This window comes from Heterocephalus glaber, unplaced genomic scaffold, assembly GCF_053883595.1.
Source record: "Heterocephalus glaber isolate CG9 unplaced genomic scaffold, H.glaber_assembly_v1.0 deba00001444, whole genome shotgun sequence".
Classification (NCBI taxonomy): Eukaryota; Metazoa; Chordata; class Mammalia; order Rodentia; family Bathyergidae; genus Heterocephalus; species Heterocephalus glaber.
This window is the reverse complement of record NW_028258297.1, coordinates 10,029,442-10,049,317: the sequence shown is the minus strand read 5'-3', so window position 1 is coordinate 10,049,317 and position 19,876 is coordinate 10,029,442. Positions and strand designations below refer to the sequence as shown.

Below are 19,876 nucleotides of genomic sequence, written 5' to 3'. Positions count from 1 at the left end.
CACTGGTTTGTTTGCTTTTTTGGTACCAGGGATCGAACTCGGAACCACTGAGCTAAATCCCTGGCCCCTGTTACACTGGTTTTTGTAGACTTGAGTTTGGTTTGTGGGGTGATCTCTTGTGTTCTATCATATACTGTCTATCGGTTTGAAAGCCACTCTGTAAAGTATTGTATGCACCCTCTAGGAGATCCAAAGCAGGACCTTGCTTATGAACGTCAGTATGAACAACAGACCTATCAGGTGATACCTGAAGTGATCAAAAACTTCATCCAGTATTTCCACAAAACTGTCTCAGATTTAATTGACCAGAAGGTATATGAGGCTCAGGGCAGTCGTGTCTCCAGTGATGTCATTGACCAGAAGGTGTATGAGATCCAGGACATCTATGAGAACAGGTATGGGCCCTTGGCTAATGTGATCTTTTTCTGGGTGGGACTGGCTTAGAGATGGAGTTCCTACAAAAGGGATGAAAGGCAACGTTTTCTGGACAGAGGGTTCAGGAGATGTTTGTTATTCCTTGGGTCTGGGAATCTGTTACTTAGTTGTACTTTGTATTGCCAGAAAGTTTTGGCTTTTTTTTTTTTTTTTTTAAATTTTGGGAGACAGGGTCTTGCTATGTAGTTCATCCTGGCCTTGAACTCACTGTGGAGCCCAGGCTGGCCTTAAACTCAGGGCAATCCTCCTGGGATTACAGGCATGTGCCACCATGCCCTGCAAGTTTTGTTTTTTTGTTTTTTGGTACCGGGGATTGAACTCGGGACCTTTCACTTGCAAGGCAGGCGCTGGAACCACTGAGCTAAATACCCGGCCCAAGTTTTGTTTTTTTGAGACTGGCTCTCACCATGTAGTCTAGGCTGGCCTTGAACTCACTGTGTAGCCCAGGCTGGCCTCAAACTCAGTGATATTCCTGCTTCAACTCCCAAGAGCTGAATCACAGGCGCACGCCACCTTGCCTGGCTTATTCTGTGTTTTGAGTGGAGACTTGAGCAGGTTAATATGTGAAACTGAAAGAGCAGGAGAAGAGGGAAAGGTAGGACTTGAGAGTGAAGGGAAGTTGAAATAGCTGCAGAAGGTATCAGGAGAGGGGAATTGAACAGCAGCCTCTTGTAGGTATGAAGCAGCAGTGTTCAGATGTAGCATCAGACTGCAGCAGACAGAATGATCTGTTTCCCAGTTAGGAGAGGGACACAGTGCTCCAGGAGATGCAATCCTTGTCTTCATAGGGGTGGAGGCAAGGATGTTGAAAAAATGTTCTCATCCCAAGGAACAGTAAGCAGTTCACTGTGGCTGAAGCTCATGATACAGAACCAGGGGATGACCCTGCAATCTTGGTGGACACCTAACTAATTGATATAAAAGGAGTGTTTACTGCACAATTTGAACATCCTTTATCCAAAATACTCCACACTAGAAGTATTTTGGATTTCAGATTATGGAATATTTACATATACATAATGAATTGTCTTATCTAAACATGACGTTCATTTGTTTCCTATATACATAGACTCAATGTAATTTTTTACAATACTTTTAGGGTGCTTGCATTTTTGGTTTGTGTGTGTGCGTGTGTGTATGCGTGTGTGCACTGGGGACTAAACCCAGGGCCTTAAATGTGCTGAACATGGGCTCTACCAGTGAGCTACACCACAGCCCTGTGCCTGCTTGTGGTTTGACTGTGACCTGTCACATAAGGCAGATCTGGGAGTTTCTACTTGTGAAGGGGCCTGTTGGTTCTCAGAAGTTTTCAGATTTTGGATTTTCAGGTAGGACTCTTCACGCTGTACTGAAAAAGGGCTTGTGAAGGGTAGAGTAGTGTTGAGGGAAGAAGTTGTAGACTTGAGGGATCTGGCTGATTCATGATGGCCTTCCCTCTCAGAGCCTCAGTCCACATCTTTAAAGAATGAGGGCTGGCCAGCTCTCGTCCTTCCTGTTTGGAGATCTAGAATTTTTCTGCTTGGTTTTCAGCTGGACCAAGCTGACTGAAAGATTCTTCAAGAATACACCTTGGCCTGAGGCCGAAGCCATTGCTTCACAGGTTGGCAATGGTAGGTATGAACACTTCATGTTTTGAGGGCTGAATTGGCTGGGGTCATTAAGACAGGAAGTGCAAGAGATTTTATGCCTCTTTTGCTCAACATTTTGTTTCCCAAAGCTTGGTACACAGTAAGTTGTTAATAAAATTACTTGTTGAATGAAGGCTGTATAATTTTAAAAGGGACAAAGGACTTTCAGATGTGAAAGCTGAAATTCAGCTCTGTCCTGACTTGTTTCCATTTTAAGATGGAAAAAAAAGACAAAAAATAAAAACTACAAAACATCACTGAAAGAAATTGAAGGCCTAAATAAATGGAAAGACATCCCATACCCACAGCTAGAAGGTCTTTAATTTCTTTCAGTGATGTTTTGTAGTTTTCATTTTTTGTCTTTTTTTTTTTTTCTGACACAGGGTCGCTGTGTAGTTCAGACTGGCCCTGAACTCACTATGTAGCCCAAGCTAGCTGTGAATTCGTGAATTTGTGGAGATACTCCTGCCTCTGCCTCCCAAGTGCTGGGATCAAAGGTGTGCACCACCCCACCCGGCTTTTTGTCTTTTTTTGAGACAGGATCTCACTAGGTTGCCCAGGCTGGCCTTCAACTTGTGATCCTCCTGCCTTAGCCTCCCAGTGTACTGGGATTACAGGGATGTGTTATAATACCTGGTTTGTTTTGTAGTTTTTGTTTTTTGGTACCGGGGATCAAACTTGGGACCTTGCACTTGTGCAGCAGGCACTGGAACCACTGAGGTAAATCCCCAGCTGTTTTGTAGTTTTGAATGTACAAATACTTAACTTCTAATAATCTTTTTTTTTTTTAAACATAGACTGAACTCTTTTTCTTTTTTTTGAGACGGGGTCTTGCTATGTATTCTGGCTGGTCTGGAACTCACTTTGTAGCCCAGGCTGGCCCAGAACTCATGGCAATCCTCCTGCCTCAGCCTCCAGAGTGCTGGTATTACAGGTGTGCACTACCACACCTGGCCTTGAACTTTTTTTCTTTCCACCAGCCCCCTTAAGCATCTCCATACCTAAGATAATCCCCAGGCTTGATAATGTGCTAGGAAGATTCACAGGGTTCAGTATGTGGTTATAGCCACAGCTATGAGATTTAAAACAAACGGATACAAAGCAAAATTTGCAAAGGAAAGGTGATGTGAAGTCCAGAGGAAATCAGGCTCAAGCTTCCAAGAGTCTCTTCCCGGTGGAGTCACACGGGACTCACTTAATTCGTCCAACAACAAATTGTGACAATATGTGGTGTTGTTGGCCAGGAAGGCTCAGGAATTTTAATTGGGGTCTGGTCATATCTCTGCCTGAGGAACATTTAACAAGATTCCAGACTGCTTGAGAGAAAGCAGATGTTGAGCATAAAACTTAAGGTTTTCATAAACAGTTTGGGCACCACACAGCCACCCTTACTTGTTAGGCGACAGTGGTTACCCTCCTCACATCTAGGTTCGCAGAGGCCAGGGTCACAGCACACCTTTCTAGGGACAGCAGTCTCTGACCTCTGCTGTGTTCAGTACCTAAAAAACTTGTCTGGATTTTTTTTCTTTTTAATAGCTTCATCTTATCAAGAGGACAAATTCTTCTAAATAGGATTCCCAAATTAAAGATACAAATATTGTGTTTGTAGCCCTGTGTGGTGGTACATGCCTATAATCCAGTCACTCTGGGAGGCTGAGGAAGGGTTGCAAGTTTGGGTCCAGTTTTAAAATAAAAAATAAAAAAGGGGTGGGGACATGGGGACATAGCCCAGTGCTGCCCAAAAAAAGGGTTTGCTACTTTGATAGTATTGTTACCTAATGGGACTGTTCATGTTTATTTGCTGGCTTATTTAAGCACTTTGGGGTGATAGAAGTCTAAATGTTGCAAGGACATTGTTATGAAAGAGATTAAGAAAAAATGTTTAAAATATTAAGGTGAGGTTGACAGTGAGAAATGAATTTTCTTGTATGTATCCTGGGAATAAGCATAAGAGTTTAGATGTTACTTACTCTTTAAAATCAACTGTATTTCTCTACCTTAAAGACTAAGAAGACCAGAAGACCCCAGTCATTTTGTGGATTACTAAAGCACCCATCTGCTGTCTCTTTCAGATGGTGTCTTCCTGATTTTGTATAAAGAATTATACTATAGACATATATATGCCAAAGTCAGCGTGAGTATTTTATGTGTTGCTAGCAGGTTTGCTTTTAACTATGCTATTTTCATCCCTAGAACATGGTCACTAGTTAATATTGGTTTTATGTCTTAGAGCAGTTGACATGTTCCCCTTCTGTCTGTCTGTCTGTCTGTTTCTGTCTCCCCCTCTCTCCTCCTCTATCACCCTCTCTCCCCCTCTCTCCACAGCCCCTACTCCTTTCTATTTTTTAAAAATTTGAGACAAGGTCTTGCTAAGTTGCCCAGGCTGGGATGGAACTTGGAATCCTCCTCCCTGTGTGCTGGGATCTACCACACCCTGTAGCATGTAACCCAGAACACCCTGGGTGTCTGTTTCAGACAAATTAACGGCACATAGCCTGTCTGCCCTTTGTGATCTCTCCATCCCTTAGTTTTCCTTGATAGGGTGTTTATCACCATGTATTGCATTCCAAGCTGCCATCCTAATAGGTGTTCCCCGACACTTCTTTTCCTTCCTCTACTGGTGATTGAACCCAGGGCCTTTGCGCTGAGCTACATCTCCAGGCCTTTTTATTTTGAGATAGAGTTTCACCAAATTGCCCAGGTGGGATTCCAACTTGTGATCCTCCTACCTCCTCAGCCTCCCAAAGTGCTGGGAATATAGCTATGCGCCACCATGCCTGGCTCCCTGGCCCTTTCTGCTGCCTCTGCTTCGGATGCTCTTCCCCCCTCGCCCCTTGAGTGTGTTGCTGCTGAGCCTCCCTTCCTCTAAAATATCTTAACGGTAACGACCTGGCACACTGTGCTAGGCACACCGTTAGGTCCTTGGCACAAATCTGCATATCTCTAATCCTCGCAGTCCTGCGGAGTTGGTGACAGAGTGCAAAGAAGTCAGGTGTAGAGTGGCAAACACCTGGAATCCCAGTACTCAAGAGGCTGAGGCAGGAGGATTGCTGTGAGTTCAAGGCTAACCTGTGCTACATAATGAGTTCAAAGCCAGCCTGATCTACATAGCAAGACCCTTACTCAGAAAAACAAACAAAAAGAAATGCAAAGAGGTTCCTGGTCCTCAAATTTATTTAATTAGTAAGTAGCAAAACTGGTTGAACCTAGGCTTGCCTTTAACACCAGTGCTTACACACAACCCTAGGTTTGGACACTTGCTGGGTTCAATTCTTCTTGATTTCTAAATTTTAGAGTGCCCCAATTCTCTTAAAATACCATCTGGATTATTTACATGCAGTGATGACTGAAAGCGTCTGCCCTTTTCCCCAGTCTCCACTGCAGCTCAGACTTGAGTGTCCAGCTGACTGCTCACCATCTGCACATGACTGCTGAATAGTCATCCCACTCCCTTTAAACCCAGCCTTCCCAAGTTCACCACTGATTGAACTGAGAACCATGGCGTCATTCATGACAGTTCTCCACCTTGACATGCAGCCTTATATCATGTCCTGTTCAGCTGTCCTCCATGTTCTAGAACCAGCCGCTTCTCTTGGCCACCTCTGCTGCTGCTCTGACTAGGCTCAGTTGCTGCAGTGGCCACTGTCCTGGTGTCAGCTCCCACTCTTACTTCAGTTCATCCTCAGCATAGCCGGCACAGTCCTTTGAAGTCTCATGAGGTCACCCTCCTCCTTACCGTTCTGTCACAACTTTCCATCCTTTCTTAGAACGAAACCCAGGTTTGGGCTGTGGGTCTGCTGCATCTGGCCCCTGCCTCCTGTGCCAGTTACATTTCCTGCACCTCTCCTCTCCCTTTCTGCCCTCCTTGCTGTACTCTTTGACACTTCAGAGCTCTCATCACTAGCATGTTGTGTTATTTTATTTAGGGGCCTTTTGCTTCTCTCTTAGACTTTGACTTACTGCTATAACCCAGTGCCTAAGTCTGGTGAGATGTTCATTGTTTGAGCGTGTGTATGCTTGAGCACCTGAGTAAGTAAAAGAAATTGGCACCAAGAGCGTTCTCTTGAGTGCTAAAGTGCAGGTGCTTTGTGGGACAGGCTGAGAATATAGCCAGGGGTGTGTATTGCTTCTTGGAGAAAACCATAGAATAGCTGGTTTTCCTGTCTCTAATCTTCTCTCTGGTTTGTAGATGAAGATTTAGCAGCAATTTATTGACAGTGTAATCTCTTTGCTAGTTACCAGTCTGATACTTTGACATGCAAGATTGGTTTTTAATCCCTGGCAGGGGGTGGGGTGGGGGGGTGGTTCATTGAATTTATTATGCTTAATGTGTTATCTTATTTAACTGTGACCAGTCACAATATTTGATTCACGTTATGCCTTGCCAGAACCCCAGTTAGAAAGAGTGGGGCTAAGATTCCGAGGCCATTCTTTCTACTCCACAAATACATTGTCCCCTTCTCAGAAATGGTCAGTGGTTCTCACTTGCCAGCAACAGAAAGTCTAAATCGGAAGAGCCTCAGATGGCTTTGCAGCCCTCAGTGGCTCTTGTTTGATCTGTTCAGCTGTGTCTTTCTAGCAGCGTGAACAATATGTAATGAGTGGGCATGGCTGCACTCCTGTAAAACTTTATTTATAGAGGAGGAGATGGAATGGATTTGCTGCCCCCCTGGCCTGGCTGCTTGTGTTTGGCACTGAACAGCCTCCCCTTTCCTGGCCCATTGTAGTCCAGTGTAGCCCAGTGCAGTATTCTTCTAACTCCCTGACCTTCAAGTCTCACAATTTTACTTCTTTGCCTTTGTTGCTGTTGTTTTCCTGAAACACCTTACCCCTCTGCTTCATCTGATCTGCATGGCTGTCTTCCAGAGCATCAGTTAAGATCTGTGGCCATAAAACCTGGCCCAGTGTTCAGTGCCCCTTCCTCTGTAGCCCTTGCTGTCTTCCTTCTCCCAAGAAAGAGAGGGGAGACATTAGTTCTCGTGTATGCATCCTCACCTGTCATGGTAGACCATGGGTAAAACACGTTTAAATTAATCATCTGTGTCTCAGTGTCTGTTTCTCTTTCCAGGGAGGACCCTCCTTAGAGCAGAGGTTTGAATCCTATTACAACTACTGCAACCTCTTCAACTACATTCTCAGTAAGTTTGAGATTTGGCCAAGGGGATCAAGTTACGATGAGCAACACCTGCTTTCTGGCAGATTTTAATGTGCAGGTGGGATGAGGGGGAGTCTTGTGATTCATAGTCCTTTGAAGAGAGAAACTACTAAGATTTCTACAGCCCTGCTAAAGGGGGAAAGCCATTACACTGAATATGACTTGTCTGTAATCTATGCAGATGCAGATGGGCCTGTTCCTCTTGAACTACCCAACCAGTGGCTCTGGGATATCATCGATGAATTCATCTACCAGGTATCTGGTCAGCCTCAGCCTCATTTTGAAAAAAGTGGTATGGGCAAGGAGCAGTGACCAGTGTTTGTGTTGTTGAAAAGATTCATGGTGTAAAATACTCCTCATCGTGGAGTAAAATACCCTGCACCAATGGACTCCCATGTCATACAGTTTTCTGAAGAAAACAGCCTGAGCACTCCAGATAATGAACTTAGAAGCAAGAGAGTAAAGAAGACTGAGGCAGGAGTGTTGCAAGTTGGAGCTCAGCCTGGGGACCCTAGTGACTTATGGAGACTTTAAAAAAAACTCTGGGGAAGGGAGGGCTAGGAATGGGGAAAAAATAAGAACCAAGATGCATTATATAAAGGTACAATTCCCAATGAGAAATGTAATTGTGTTGTATACCTACAATGTACCAATAAAAGAATTTAATACAAAAACAAAACAAAACTCTGGGGCCCCAGGGATTTAGCTCAGTGGTTCCGGTGCCTGCCTCGCAAGCGCAAGGCCCTGAGTTCAATCCCTGGTACCAATAAATAAATAAATAAAACTCTGGGAATGTAGCTCATTGTGAAGGCCCTGGGTTTGATCTACAATACTGTAAAAAAAAAAAAAAAGGTACTTACGTGACCTTGACAGGTGGTCTGGGGGCTGCCTGGTGGCATCTTTGTAATGCTGACTTGTTATTTAACCTTTCTGAAGTCTCACTTTCCTCATCTACAAATTAGAAACTATATCTGGTTGAGGTGGTGTTTACCCAGGTATATGCTAGATCAGAATGCACCAGCACATTTTTATCCAAGGGAAAATGTCACTTGCCTTAGGTGCTATTGTTGAGCTTCTGCTAAGAACCACACCAGGTGTAAAGTATAGCAGCTGCTAGCTGGGAGAGTCGAAGCTCACTGTTGCTATTTATTGGCTCTGGATATCGGGCATGTTACCCAGTCTGCGTGCATTTCCTTAACTCTGAAACACAGATTGATGGGGCTGGGAATTTAACTCAGTGGCACTGCACCTGAGTTCAATCCCGGGTACCAAGAAAAAAAACCCACACAGATTGATAGAAGATTTCTGGGACACTGCAGAACATTCTGAGTTACAGAATGATTAGTATACTTAGTCTGTTAGGATGATGGTTAACACCATTTTTTTTTTCACAGTGCTAAAGGTTGAACCCAAGGATCAGGCATGCTAGGGCAAGTGCTCTACCACTGAGCTACATTTTTAGCCTTTTTAATTTTATTTTGAGGCAGGGTCCTGGTAAGTTGCCCACATTGACTTCAATTTCTTTTTCTTTTTTCTTTGTTTTTGGTACTGGAGATCGAACTTTTGAGGCAGGCAGTAGGACCACTGAGCTAAATCCCTGGCCCTGGCTTTGATTTCTTTTTGAGACAGGGTCTTGTTGTGTAGTTCAGGCTGGCCTTGAACTTACTATATAGCCCAGGCTGGCCTCGAACTCACCGTGAAACTCCTACCCCAGTCTCCCAAGTGCTGCAGTGATGAGTACAGCAACATGCTTGGCTATGAATGGCTTTGAACTTTTGATACTCCTGCCTCAGCCTCCTGAGTAGGTGGGATCCTGGGAACCATTTTTCATCTTTTTTCATTCTTAAAATACAGCATTTGGGAAAAAAAACAAATCCTTTCCCGTTTTATGCAGACTGTACCTCTCACATGGTAATTTAAGGGAAATCAGCATTTTATTTTATTTATTTTTTACTTAAATTCTTTTATTGGTACATTTTAGGTATAGAATAGGTTTACATTTTTCATTGGGATCTTGTACCTGTCCATGATGTATCTTGGTTCTTATTTTTTCCCCATTCTCTGCTCCCTTCACCCCCTCCACCCTTCTCTATTTACATAGACTTTGTTTCCATTTTTTTCTTTTCTCATAATTTTTCCTTTCCCTTCTTTCCTTTCCCCTTCCCCTCCCCTCTTCCCTACCCCTTTGGACCTTTTCTTCCTATTTCAAATTGTCAGTTATTCGTTTTAATCCTTATTTATACTTTCAGTTTCTCATACTAGAGAAACTATTCAGTATTTACATGTGTGTCCTATTTATTTCACTTAAGAGAATGGCCTCAGTATGCATCCATTTAGCTATAAATGTCTAGTTTCTCGGGTTTTGTTTTTTGGTACTGGGGATCAAACTCAGGTCCTTGCGCTTGCGTAGTAGATGGTGAAACCACTGAGCTAAATCCCCGGCCCTAGTTTCTCATTCTTTATGGCTGAGTAGTACTCCATTTTATAAAAAAACCACATCTTTTTTTATCCAGTTTCCAGTTGATGGGCACTTGGGCTGTTTCCTAGCTACTACAGCTGTGCTGCTATAAACATGGGTGGACATATATCTCTGTGGTATGATTTTTTAATTCCTTTGGGAAGATCCCAGCAGGGGAATAGCTGGGTTGAATGGGACCTCTAGCCCTAGTTCTTTGAGGTATCTCCACACTGGGAAATCAGCACTTTAATACAATGTTTGACCACCACAGCCCAGAGAGTCCTTGATGGTGACCAGTGCTGAGAAGTTGTGATTCTTGAGCTGAGCAAACCTTTACAGGGCTTTTTGTTGTTGTTGTTTTGTTTTAAACAGGGCTTTTTGAGAAAGAGGCTTCCTGCTCAAAATGAGGCTCCAGTCAGGCCTGGTGGGGCACACCTGTAATCCCAGCACTCTAGAGGCTGAGACAGGATGATCATTGCCAGTTCAAGGCCATAGCAAACCTTATCTCAAAAAACTAAAAAAAATGAGCCTTCAGTGCTTTTGATAGTGAAGGCCACAAACTGCCCTGGCCTTTCTGGCTCATTGGCTGAGTTGGCCTCTTCTTTGGCATGGTTATAGGTGGGGGGGGCCATCCTGTCCCTTCGAAGCATAGCAAGGGGAGGAGGACCTGCAGTACTGAGGTGTTCTTTGTTTTTTGTTCTAGTACTAGAGATTGAACTCAGGAGCACTCTACTGAACTATATCTCTCCAACCTCTCATTTATTTATTTATTTATTTATTTAATTTTGGAGGGGGGTACCAGGGATCGAACTTGGGTCCTTGTGCTTGTGCAGCAGTCATTTATTTATTTTTAAATTTTACTTTATTGGTACATTTTAGGTATACAATATAGTGACATTCATCATAGGAAATTTGCACCTTTACATAATCTCTCTTGGTTCTTATTTTTCCCCCTTCTCCTGCCCTCCCTTCAACCCCTCCCTATTTACAAAGACGGTTTCCATTTTTTAATTTTCTCATATTAATTCCAACCTCTCTTATTTTTTGAGACAAGGTCTCACTAAGTTGCCTGGGTAGGTCTTGAATTTGTGAGCCTCCTGCCCCCCCCCCCCCAGTTCTGGCCTTTCAGGGGTGTTTGCTGAGATTTTGATCCTTCTTAAGCATAATATCCCGGGTTTAGCTGGTGTTCTCTTGTCAAGAGGATTAAGGGCTTGTTTCCACAAAGACTGAGGGTCAGTAGCACCTGTGTGATTCCCCCTGGCCAGGCAGATGCCCACAGGGTGAGTGACTCTTCCTCACCACTCCTTTATTTTTGTTGGCTCAACGACTGTGTGAGTGTGTTGTTACTATTAAGAAGTTTCTTTCTTTTTTTTTTCCCCAAACTGCAAGTGTGATGAAAGTGCCGCCTTCATTGCCATTGCAGAGGCACCAGTTATTGTTTGAAAGGAAAGCACCACATTATTGGTTCTCTAAACCTGTATTTAGACATTAGTTAGAAAACTGGTGTCGATAGGGCTGGGGATTTAGCTCAGTGGTTTTGCCACCTGCTGCGCAAGCACTAGGACCCAAGTTCGATCCCTGGTACCAAAAAAAAAAAAAGAAAACTGGTGTCAGGCTCTATTGTGCCATTTGCTGTTTTGCTGTGACTCGGAAAACTTAAACCTTGACTTTATTGAGACTTTTTTTTTTTTCTGCTATGTTAAATACTGAACCTAGGGCCTTGAGCATATTAGGCAAGTGCTCTGCCACTGAGCTATGTCCCCAGTTCCTGCCTTGTTGTTTTGTTTTGTTTTTGAGACAGGGTCTCACTATGTATTTCAGCCTTGAACTCTTAGCAGTCCTCCACCCTCAGCCTGCTGAGCGCCCTGGGATCACAGGCATACATCACCACACCCAGCAGCAATTTCTTTGAGTTTAATAGACACATATTTGTGTCAAAATGCACTACAACTAGCAGTATATGAGAGCAACTGTTGTCTATACTGAGTGTTAGCAGTCTGTCTGATTTTTATCAGTTTAATGGGAAGGAAATAGTAATCTCAATGTACATTTTGTTTGGTTTTTTTTTTGGTACCGGGGATCGAACTCAGGTCCTTGCATTTGTGCAGCAGGCAACGAAACCACTGAGCTAAATCTCAGCCCTCAATGTACATTTTTCTGATAATAAAGTATTTGAGCATTTTCTCTGTTAACTGACAATTCTTTTATGTGATCATCAATTTTCTTGATTTTTTTTTTTTGGTACCAGGGATCAAACTCAGGTCCTTGTGCTTGCACAGCAGGCGGTGAAACCACTGAGCTAAATCCCCAGCCCCTTCTTGATTTTTTTGTTGGATTATATTTTTCTTAAAGATTCATGAGAATTCTTTATATATTCTGGATCTTTTGGTTTATTATAACTTTGGAAATTTTTTGATGGAGATAGTATTTTTGGAGTTCATGAACAGTCACAGATAAACTAAACCCCCCACCCCCACCCCGCTTCAGTACTGGGATTGAACCCCAGGGACTTCACAGTGAGCTACATCTCTAACCCATTTTGTTTAATTGTGGAACTGGGTCTCATTAGATTGTCTAGGCTAACTTGAATTTGTGACCCTTCTGCCTCAGCCTCCTAGAGTGCTGGGATTACAGGCACATGCCACCATGCCTGCTCAATCAGGAAGCTTCAAAGTTCTGAATGGGTAGGTAGTTGTGCTGTGCTGGTCTCTGTAACAAATGCAGCCAGCCCGGCACTGGCTCTAGGTAGAACAGCTGTCCCCGAAACTCCTCGTGCGTGCTCTCAGTTGGTGCCTAACACTTGGCCAGCCTCTGTGGTTGTTGGTTGTGGGACACAGACACCTACCTCATCTGTGCCACATGTCGCTCGTGACCCTGATCCGGGCACAGCCAGGCCACATTGGAATGGATCACTACCAGAGCCCTGTGTTGTTTCTGGTGGCCAGGCTGGCTGCACGGGAGGCCCAGAGACAGTAAATGACTTTAGGTTGTATTTGATTCCAAGTTGAGTTTTTCCCATAAGCTCCCTCAAATCATAGAGATATTTACTTTTTTTTTTTAGCAAAATATTTATTGGTACATTTTAGATATACATAATGATAACATTCACCGTAGGGAATTTCTATCTGTGCATAATGCATCTTGCTTCTTTTTGTTCCCCCATTTCCCCCGCTCCCTTTGACTCCTCTTTCCCTCCCTATATACAAAAGCTTTGTTTCCATTTTTTTCTTTCATTTTCACTTTTTTTCTTGTCCCTTCCTTCCTTTCCCCTTCTTCCCTCCCTTGTTCCCCTTCCTATTTGAACATTTTCTTCCCATTTTGGAATATCTTTTACATTTTAGTATTTATTCCTAGTTTGTTTCTTTCCCCAGAGAAACAATGAGGTATTTAAACATGTGTGTCTAATTTATTTCACTTAAGTGTATGATCTCAAGGTCCATCCATTTAGCTATAAATGTTTGAAGCTCATCTTTCTTTATGGCAGAGTAGTACTCCATTGTATAAAAAAAACCCCACATCTTTATCCATTCACCAGTTGATGGGCATTTGGGTTGTTTCCAAGATTTAGCTATTATAAACTGTGCCCCTGTAAACATGGGTGTACATATATTGCTGTGGTATAATGCTTTTAATTTTTTTTTTTTTTTTTGGTACCAGGGATCAAACTCAGGATCTTGTTCTTTTGAGGCAGGCAGTGGAACCACTGAGCTAAATCCCTGGCCTTGCTTTTAATTCTTTTGGGAAGATACCAAGAAAGGGAATAACTGGGCCAAATGAACCTCTAGTTTTAGATTTTTGAGAAATTTCCACACTGATTTCCATAGTGATTGTGCCAGTCTACACTTCTACCAATAGTGGAGGAGGGTTCCTTTTTCCCCACAGCCCCCCCAGGATTTGTTATTGGTTGATTTCTTTTGCAGCAGGTGGCGAAACCACTGAGCTAAATCCCCCTGCCCTTGTTGATCTCTTGATAACAGCCATTCTTTCCGGAGTGAGATGGAATTGCAGTGTTATTTTAATTTGCATCTCTCGAATGACCAGTCATGTCCAACATTTTCGCATATATTTATTTGCTGTTTCTACTTCATCTGAGAAGTGTCTATTCATTCCAGATGCCTATTTTTGTATTGGATTTTAAATTGGGGGAGGGGCCTGAATTTTTGAGTTCTTTATATATTCTAGATAGTATTTTGTCTGTGGAACAGCTGGCAAAAATTTTTTTGTGCACTGCAGGCTGTCTCTTCACTCTATTGGTGGTTTCTCTTGCAGTGTAAAAGCTTTTTTAAAAGATGAGATCCCACTTGTTGATTCTTTGTGATAGTTCCTGTGCACCCAAGGTTTTGTTCATAGTCTTTGCCTACACCAATGTCTTTAGGAGTTCTACCTATTCTATCTTCCAGCAGATTAAGTGTTTCTGTTTTATTTTTTTTTTCCGTTAAGTTTTTTGGTACATTTTAGGTATACGGTAGTTACATTCATCACTGAGATCTTGTATCTTTACATGCTGTATCTTGGTTCTTATTTTTTCCCCATTTCCCTGCCCTCCCTCCACCCCCTCCACTCTTTCCTATTTATAAAGACTTTGTTTCCATTTTTTTCCTTTTCTCATACTTTTTCTTTTTCCCTTCCTTCCTTTCCCCTACCCCTCCCAGTTCCCCTACCCCTTTAAACCTTTTCTTCCTATTTCACAGCATCAATTATACATTTTGATCCTTATTTACACTTTTAGTTTTTCACACCAGAGAAACTATTTGGTATTTACACATGTGTGTCCTATTTATTTCACTTAAGAGTATGGCCTCAATGTGCATCCACTTAGCTATAAATGTCTCTAGTTTCTCATTCTTTATGGCTGAGTAGTACTCCACTTTATTAAAAAACCCACATCTTTATCCAGTATCCAGTTGATGGGCACTTGGGCTGTTTCCAAGTTTTAGCTATTACAAACTGTGCTGCTATAAACATGGGTGTGCATATATCGCTGTGGTATGATTCTTTTATTTCTTTTGGGAAGATACCCAGCAGAGGAATAGCTGGGTCAAATGGGACTTTTAATCCTAGTTTTTTGAGGTATCTCCATATTGATTTCCACAGTGGTTGCACCAGTCTGCATTCTCACCAATAATGAAGAAGTGTTCCTTTCTCCCCACAACCCCGCCAGCATTTCTTATTGGTTGATTTCTTCTTTTTTTTTTGGTACCAGGGATCGAACTCAGGTCCTTGCGCTTATGCAGCAGGTGGGGAAACCACTGAGCTAAATCCCTGGCCTTGATTGATTTCTTGATAGCAGCCATTCTTTCTGGAGTGAGGTAGAATCTCAGAGAACCCTCTGCATCTCTCAAATGACCAGTGTTGCTGAGCATTGTTTCATATGTTTATTTGCTGCTCTTCTTTGTCTGAGAAATGTCTGTTCATTTCAGATGCCCATTTTTGAATTGGGTCTTTATATTTGGGGAGAGGTCTGATTTTTGTTTTTAGTTCTTTATATATTCTAGATAGTAGACCTTTGTCTGAGGAATAGCTGGGAAAAAAATTTTTTTTTTCCCACATTGTAGATTGTCTCTTAGCTTTGTTAGTGGTTTCTCTTGAAGTCCAGAAGCTTTTTTTTTTTGGTACAGGGGATCGAACTCAGGACCTTGCACTTGCGAGGCAGGTGGTGGCACCACTGAGCTAAATCCCCAGCCCCCAGAAGCTTTTTTAATAAGATGAGTTCCCAGTTGTTGATTCTTTGTGCTAGTTCCTGTGCTAAGGATTTGTTCATGAAGTCTTTTCCTATGCTAATGTCTTCGAGAGTTCTACCTATCTTCCAGCAAATTTAATGTTTCCGTTTTACTATTTAGATCTTTAATCTACTTCTACTTTAGTTTGGTTCATGGTGAAAGATGCGGGTCTAGTTTTAATCTTTGGAAAAATATGGAACACTTCACGAATTTTCATGTCATCCTTGCACAGGGGCCATGCTGATCTTCTCTGTATCATTCCAATTTTAGTATATGTGCTGCTGAAGCAAGCACATGTTTCTGTTTAATTATTTAGATCTTTGATCCATTTCAATTTTAGGTTAGGGCATGGTGAAAGATATGGGTCTAGTTTTAATCTTTGGCAAGAAGAAAGCCAGTTTTTCCAGCACCATTTATTGGGGTTTTTTTGTTTTTCGTTTTTTGTTTTTTTTTTTTTTTTGAGGCAGGGTCTCTCCCTTTGTAGTTCAGGCTGGCCCTGAACTCACTATGTAGGGCCGGCTGGCCTCGAACTCACAGTGATCCTCCTGCCTCAGTCTCCCAAGTGCTGGGATTACAGGCATGCGCCACCACACCTGGCCCCTCCAGCACTGTTTATTAAAGAGACTCCTCCAGTGAAAGTGTTTGGATCCTTTGTCGAAGATAAGGTGGCTGGGGCCGGGGCCGGGGATTTAGCTCAGTAATTCTGCCACCTGCCTCACAAGTGCAAGGTCCCGAGTTTGATCCCTGGTACCAAAAAAAAAAATGGTGGCTGAATATGTCTGGAGTTTCTGCATCTTCTAATCTACTCTTTTGATCCTTGGGGGTTCCCCCCCCCAGTACCATGCTGTTTTTATCACAGTAGCTTTGTAGTATAGTTTCAAGTCAGGGATTGTGATGCCCCTTGCCTTGCCTTTGTTGCTCAAAATTGCTTTTACTATTCTAGGTCTCTTCTGCTTCCAAGTGAATTTTAGGATTGTTTTCTCTAATTCTGTGAGATATGCTGTTGGAATTTTTATTGGGATTGCATTAAATCTGTATAACAGTTTTGGAAGTATGGCCATTTTCACTATATTGATTTTTCCTACTCAAGAACAAGTGGTAATCTACTTTCTGATATCCTCTTCCATCTCCCTTTTTCAGAATACTATAGTTTTCCATGTAGAGGTCTTTTACTTCCTTTATTAGATTGATTCCTAGGTATTTCATTTTTTTGGATGCTATTGTGAAAGATTTTGTTTCCCTAATTTCTCTCTGAGTGACTTTGTTATTTGTGTACAGGAAGGCTATTGATTTTTTTAAAAATAAATTTTATTGGGGCCAGGGATTTAGCTCAGTAGTTCCATCGTCTCCCTCCCAAGCGCAGGGACCCAAGTTCGATCCCTGGTACAGAAAAAAAAATTTTTTTTTTATCATGAATGGGTGTTGGATTTTGTCAAATATTTTCTCTGCATCTATTGAGATGATCATATGGTTTTTGTCCTTGGTTCTGTTAATATAGTGTATTACACTTATTGAATTGCATATGTTGAACCATCCCTGGATCCTTGGGATGAATCCAACTTGGTCATGGTGTATAACTTTCTTGATGATTTGCTGCATTATGTTTGCCAGTATCTTATTGAGAATTTTTGTTTCTATGTTCATTAGGGAGATTGGCCTGTAGTCCTCTTTTTTGGTTGGATTTTTCTCTAGCTTTAATATCAGGGTAATGCTTGCTTCCAGGAATGAATTTGGAAGTATTGCTTCCCCTTCTACAAGAAATTTAGAGAAGACCTAATGCCATTACTTCTCAAACTCTTTAATGAAATAGAGATCTTTACTTAACTATGGAATAATATTCTCAGTAATCAAATGGATTTACAGCTTAATCAGAAATGGCTTTTTTTTTCTTTTTTGGTACCAGGGATCGAACTTGGGTCCTTGCGCTTGCGCAGCAGGTGGCGAAACCACTGAGCTAAATCCCCGGCCCCAGAAATGGCTTTAAAAAAAGTAAACAGTGAGCTGAGTACAATGGCATGCACATATAGTCCCAACTACTCAGGAGACTGAGGCAGGAGGATCGTGTAGGCCTAGGAGTTTGAGACCAGCATGGACAAAACTGAGACCCTGTCTGAAAAAAAGTGGGGGAATGGAGCAGTGTAGAGAATGACTTAGTGGTGACAGCTCGACCCTTGCATTCTCCCAGTCAGTCAGCGTTGCACCCAAGACCGTCACTTAGGCCTGTGCCCCTGCTACATCTGCCCCTTTCTCCTCAGTTCCAGTCGTTCAGTCAGTACCGCTGTAAGACGGCCAAGAAGTTAGAGGAGGAGATCGACTTCCTTCGAACCAACCCCAAAATCTGGAACGTCCACAGTGTCCTCAACGTCCTTCATTCCCTGGTGGACAAATCCAACATCAACCGGCAGCTGGAGGTGTACACGAGCGGAGGTGAGTGCGGGTGCCTTAGAGATGCGCTGGGAGCAACAGGCACTAGCTGCCCTTGGTGTTTGGCAGAGACAAGGCCTCATTTTATAACCCAGGCTGTCCTTGAATGCAGAGTGCCCCTCCTACCTCAGCTTCCTGAGTGATGGGGTTATAGGCATGTGTCACTGTACGTGTCTTTAGTTTTTTTTTTTTGAGACCAAGTCTTGCTAAATTGTTCAAATTGGGCTTGAATTTTTGATCCTCCTGCCTCAGCCTCCCAGAGTGCTGAGATTACAGATGTGCACCACTACTCCCGACTTGGACTCTTAAAACACTGAGAATCACAAAGTTTACTTATGTTTACAAATGTTTTTCAGTGAAAAGAGTGACATTTTTGCATATCTTCTCAGTCTCTGGCTTCCTAGATGGTAGCAGGGGTTTGGTTTCTGCTGCATTTAATCTTTTGTTTTGTTTTGCATTTAATCCCCCCCCCCCCCCCCCCCCCGCCCTGTACTGGGGATTGAACTCAGGACCTTGTGCTTTCCAGGCAGGTGCAGTGCCACTGAGTTAAATCCTCAGGCTTGCATTTAATCTTTTACTATAGGTTTTGGTTGAAGCATATCTGGAAAATCTGGCCTTACACTCATACTTGAGAAAGAGAGGACTATTTTAAAAGCATTTTTGGGTAGTATAGATGGTTTTACTACCACACCATGTAGAGTTAAGTAGTTCTGTGAAACTTGGCAAGGGATGTGCTGTAAGCTATTTGCAGTAAGGAATCTGAAACCATGTTAGTGAACTTTTACTTTGTCACATCAGTGTTTTTTGTATATCTTGCAATTTAAGTGGGTCTTTTACTCGGGTGATTTTTTTTTTTTTTTTTTTCTTTTGGTACAGGGCATCGAACTCGGGTCCTTCCACTTGTGCAGCAGGCAGCGAAACCACTGAGCTAAATCCCTGGCCCACCCCTGTGTGATTTTATAAAATGCTGATAATGGTGATTTAGAAGGATCTTCTGTATCTTGACACATTTTATTACACAGTCTTTAAAATACTATATGGAAGTCCGGGGATTTAGCTCAGTGGTTCCACCGCCTGCATTGCAAGCGCAAGGTCCCGAGTTCAATCCTCGGTACCAAAAAAACCCCCCAAAAAACCACATAGTGGTGATGGTAGGGTATGTGGTTGGTACGTGCAAGGCCCCAGATTTGTCCCCAGTACTAGGGGGAAAAGCCCTTTGGGTTTGTACCTTTGCCACTGGTCTCATCAGTAAGTCTTTATTTGGAAGCTGTTGCACGCATAGTGGCAGATTTTAGTTTTGCTCAATAAAACTCAGATTTTTCATTGGGAGCAAACACTGCCATTGAAGTGTGGAAGGCTTCACTTCATTTTTTGAGAAAACAGCTGCCAAATGCCCAAATCTGAATGACTTCGGTTCATGGATCAGACGTTCTTTCAAGTAAAATGGTGAATGTAGAATGAACTGCCACCTTCCAAGTAGCGGTTAGTTTAAGATTAGCTTGAAGCTGGCTGTGCTGTTTCTTTTCCTTCAAAGGCAAAGTTGTTTCCTGTTATGGAAGCTTTCGAGGCTGGCAGTGGGTGACAAGTTTCCTGAGTGACATTCAAAGGTCTGGCTGCCCCTGCTGAAGCAGTCACTGTTCTGTCCCTCTCAGGTGACCCCGAGAGTGTGGCTGGGGAGTACGGACGGCACTCCCTCTACAAGATGCTCGGCTACTTCAGCCTGGTAGGGCTGCTGCGCCTGCACTCCCTGCTGGGGGATTACTATCAGGCCATCAAGGTGCTGGAGAACATCGAGCTGAACAAGAAGGTAATCGCCCAGCACCTCTGCCCATCTATGTGGAGCCAGAACAGCTGTCTATTTTGAGAAAAACTCTGATCTCTTAAGACAAATTTCTGGGGTCAAAATGGAGACTAAAGCTGTGCCAGCCACTGCAGTGAAAAAAATGGACCAAGGGCCAGGGATTTAGCTCAGTGGTTTCTCCGCCTACTGCGCAAGCGCAAGGACCCGAGTTTGATCCCCAGTACCAAAAACAAACAAACAAACAAAAACACACAC

General features: G+C 42.8%; 1 protein-coding gene and 1 non-coding gene across 2 annotated transcripts in view; one reads left to right on the top strand and one right to left on the bottom strand.

Moving 5' to 3' along the window:
- Window positions 1–19,876, top strand: part of Eif3l (eukaryotic translation initiation factor 3 subunit L) — a 31,927-nt gene that overhangs the window by 1,663 nt on the left and 10,388 nt on the right. The window contains exons 3-9 of the mRNA XM_004845638.4: window positions 185–395; window positions 1,966–2,045; window positions 4,136–4,197; window positions 7,132–7,201; window positions 7,400–7,473; window positions 17,652–17,823; window positions 19,473–19,627. Coding sequence (XP_004845695.1) covers window positions 185–395; window positions 1,966–2,045; window positions 4,136–4,197; window positions 7,132–7,201; window positions 7,400–7,473; window positions 17,652–17,823; window positions 19,473–19,627 — 824 coding nt within the window. The remainder of the gene's footprint in view (window positions 1–184; window positions 396–1,965; window positions 2,046–4,135; window positions 4,198–7,131; window positions 7,202–7,399; window positions 7,474–17,651; window positions 17,824–19,472; window positions 19,628–19,876) is intronic.
- LOC147827471 (U6 spliceosomal RNA) lies at window positions 15,584–15,690 on the bottom strand. The gene has a single exon (XR_015452392.1). It is a non-coding gene; the product is annotated as a U6 spliceosomal RNA (small nuclear RNA).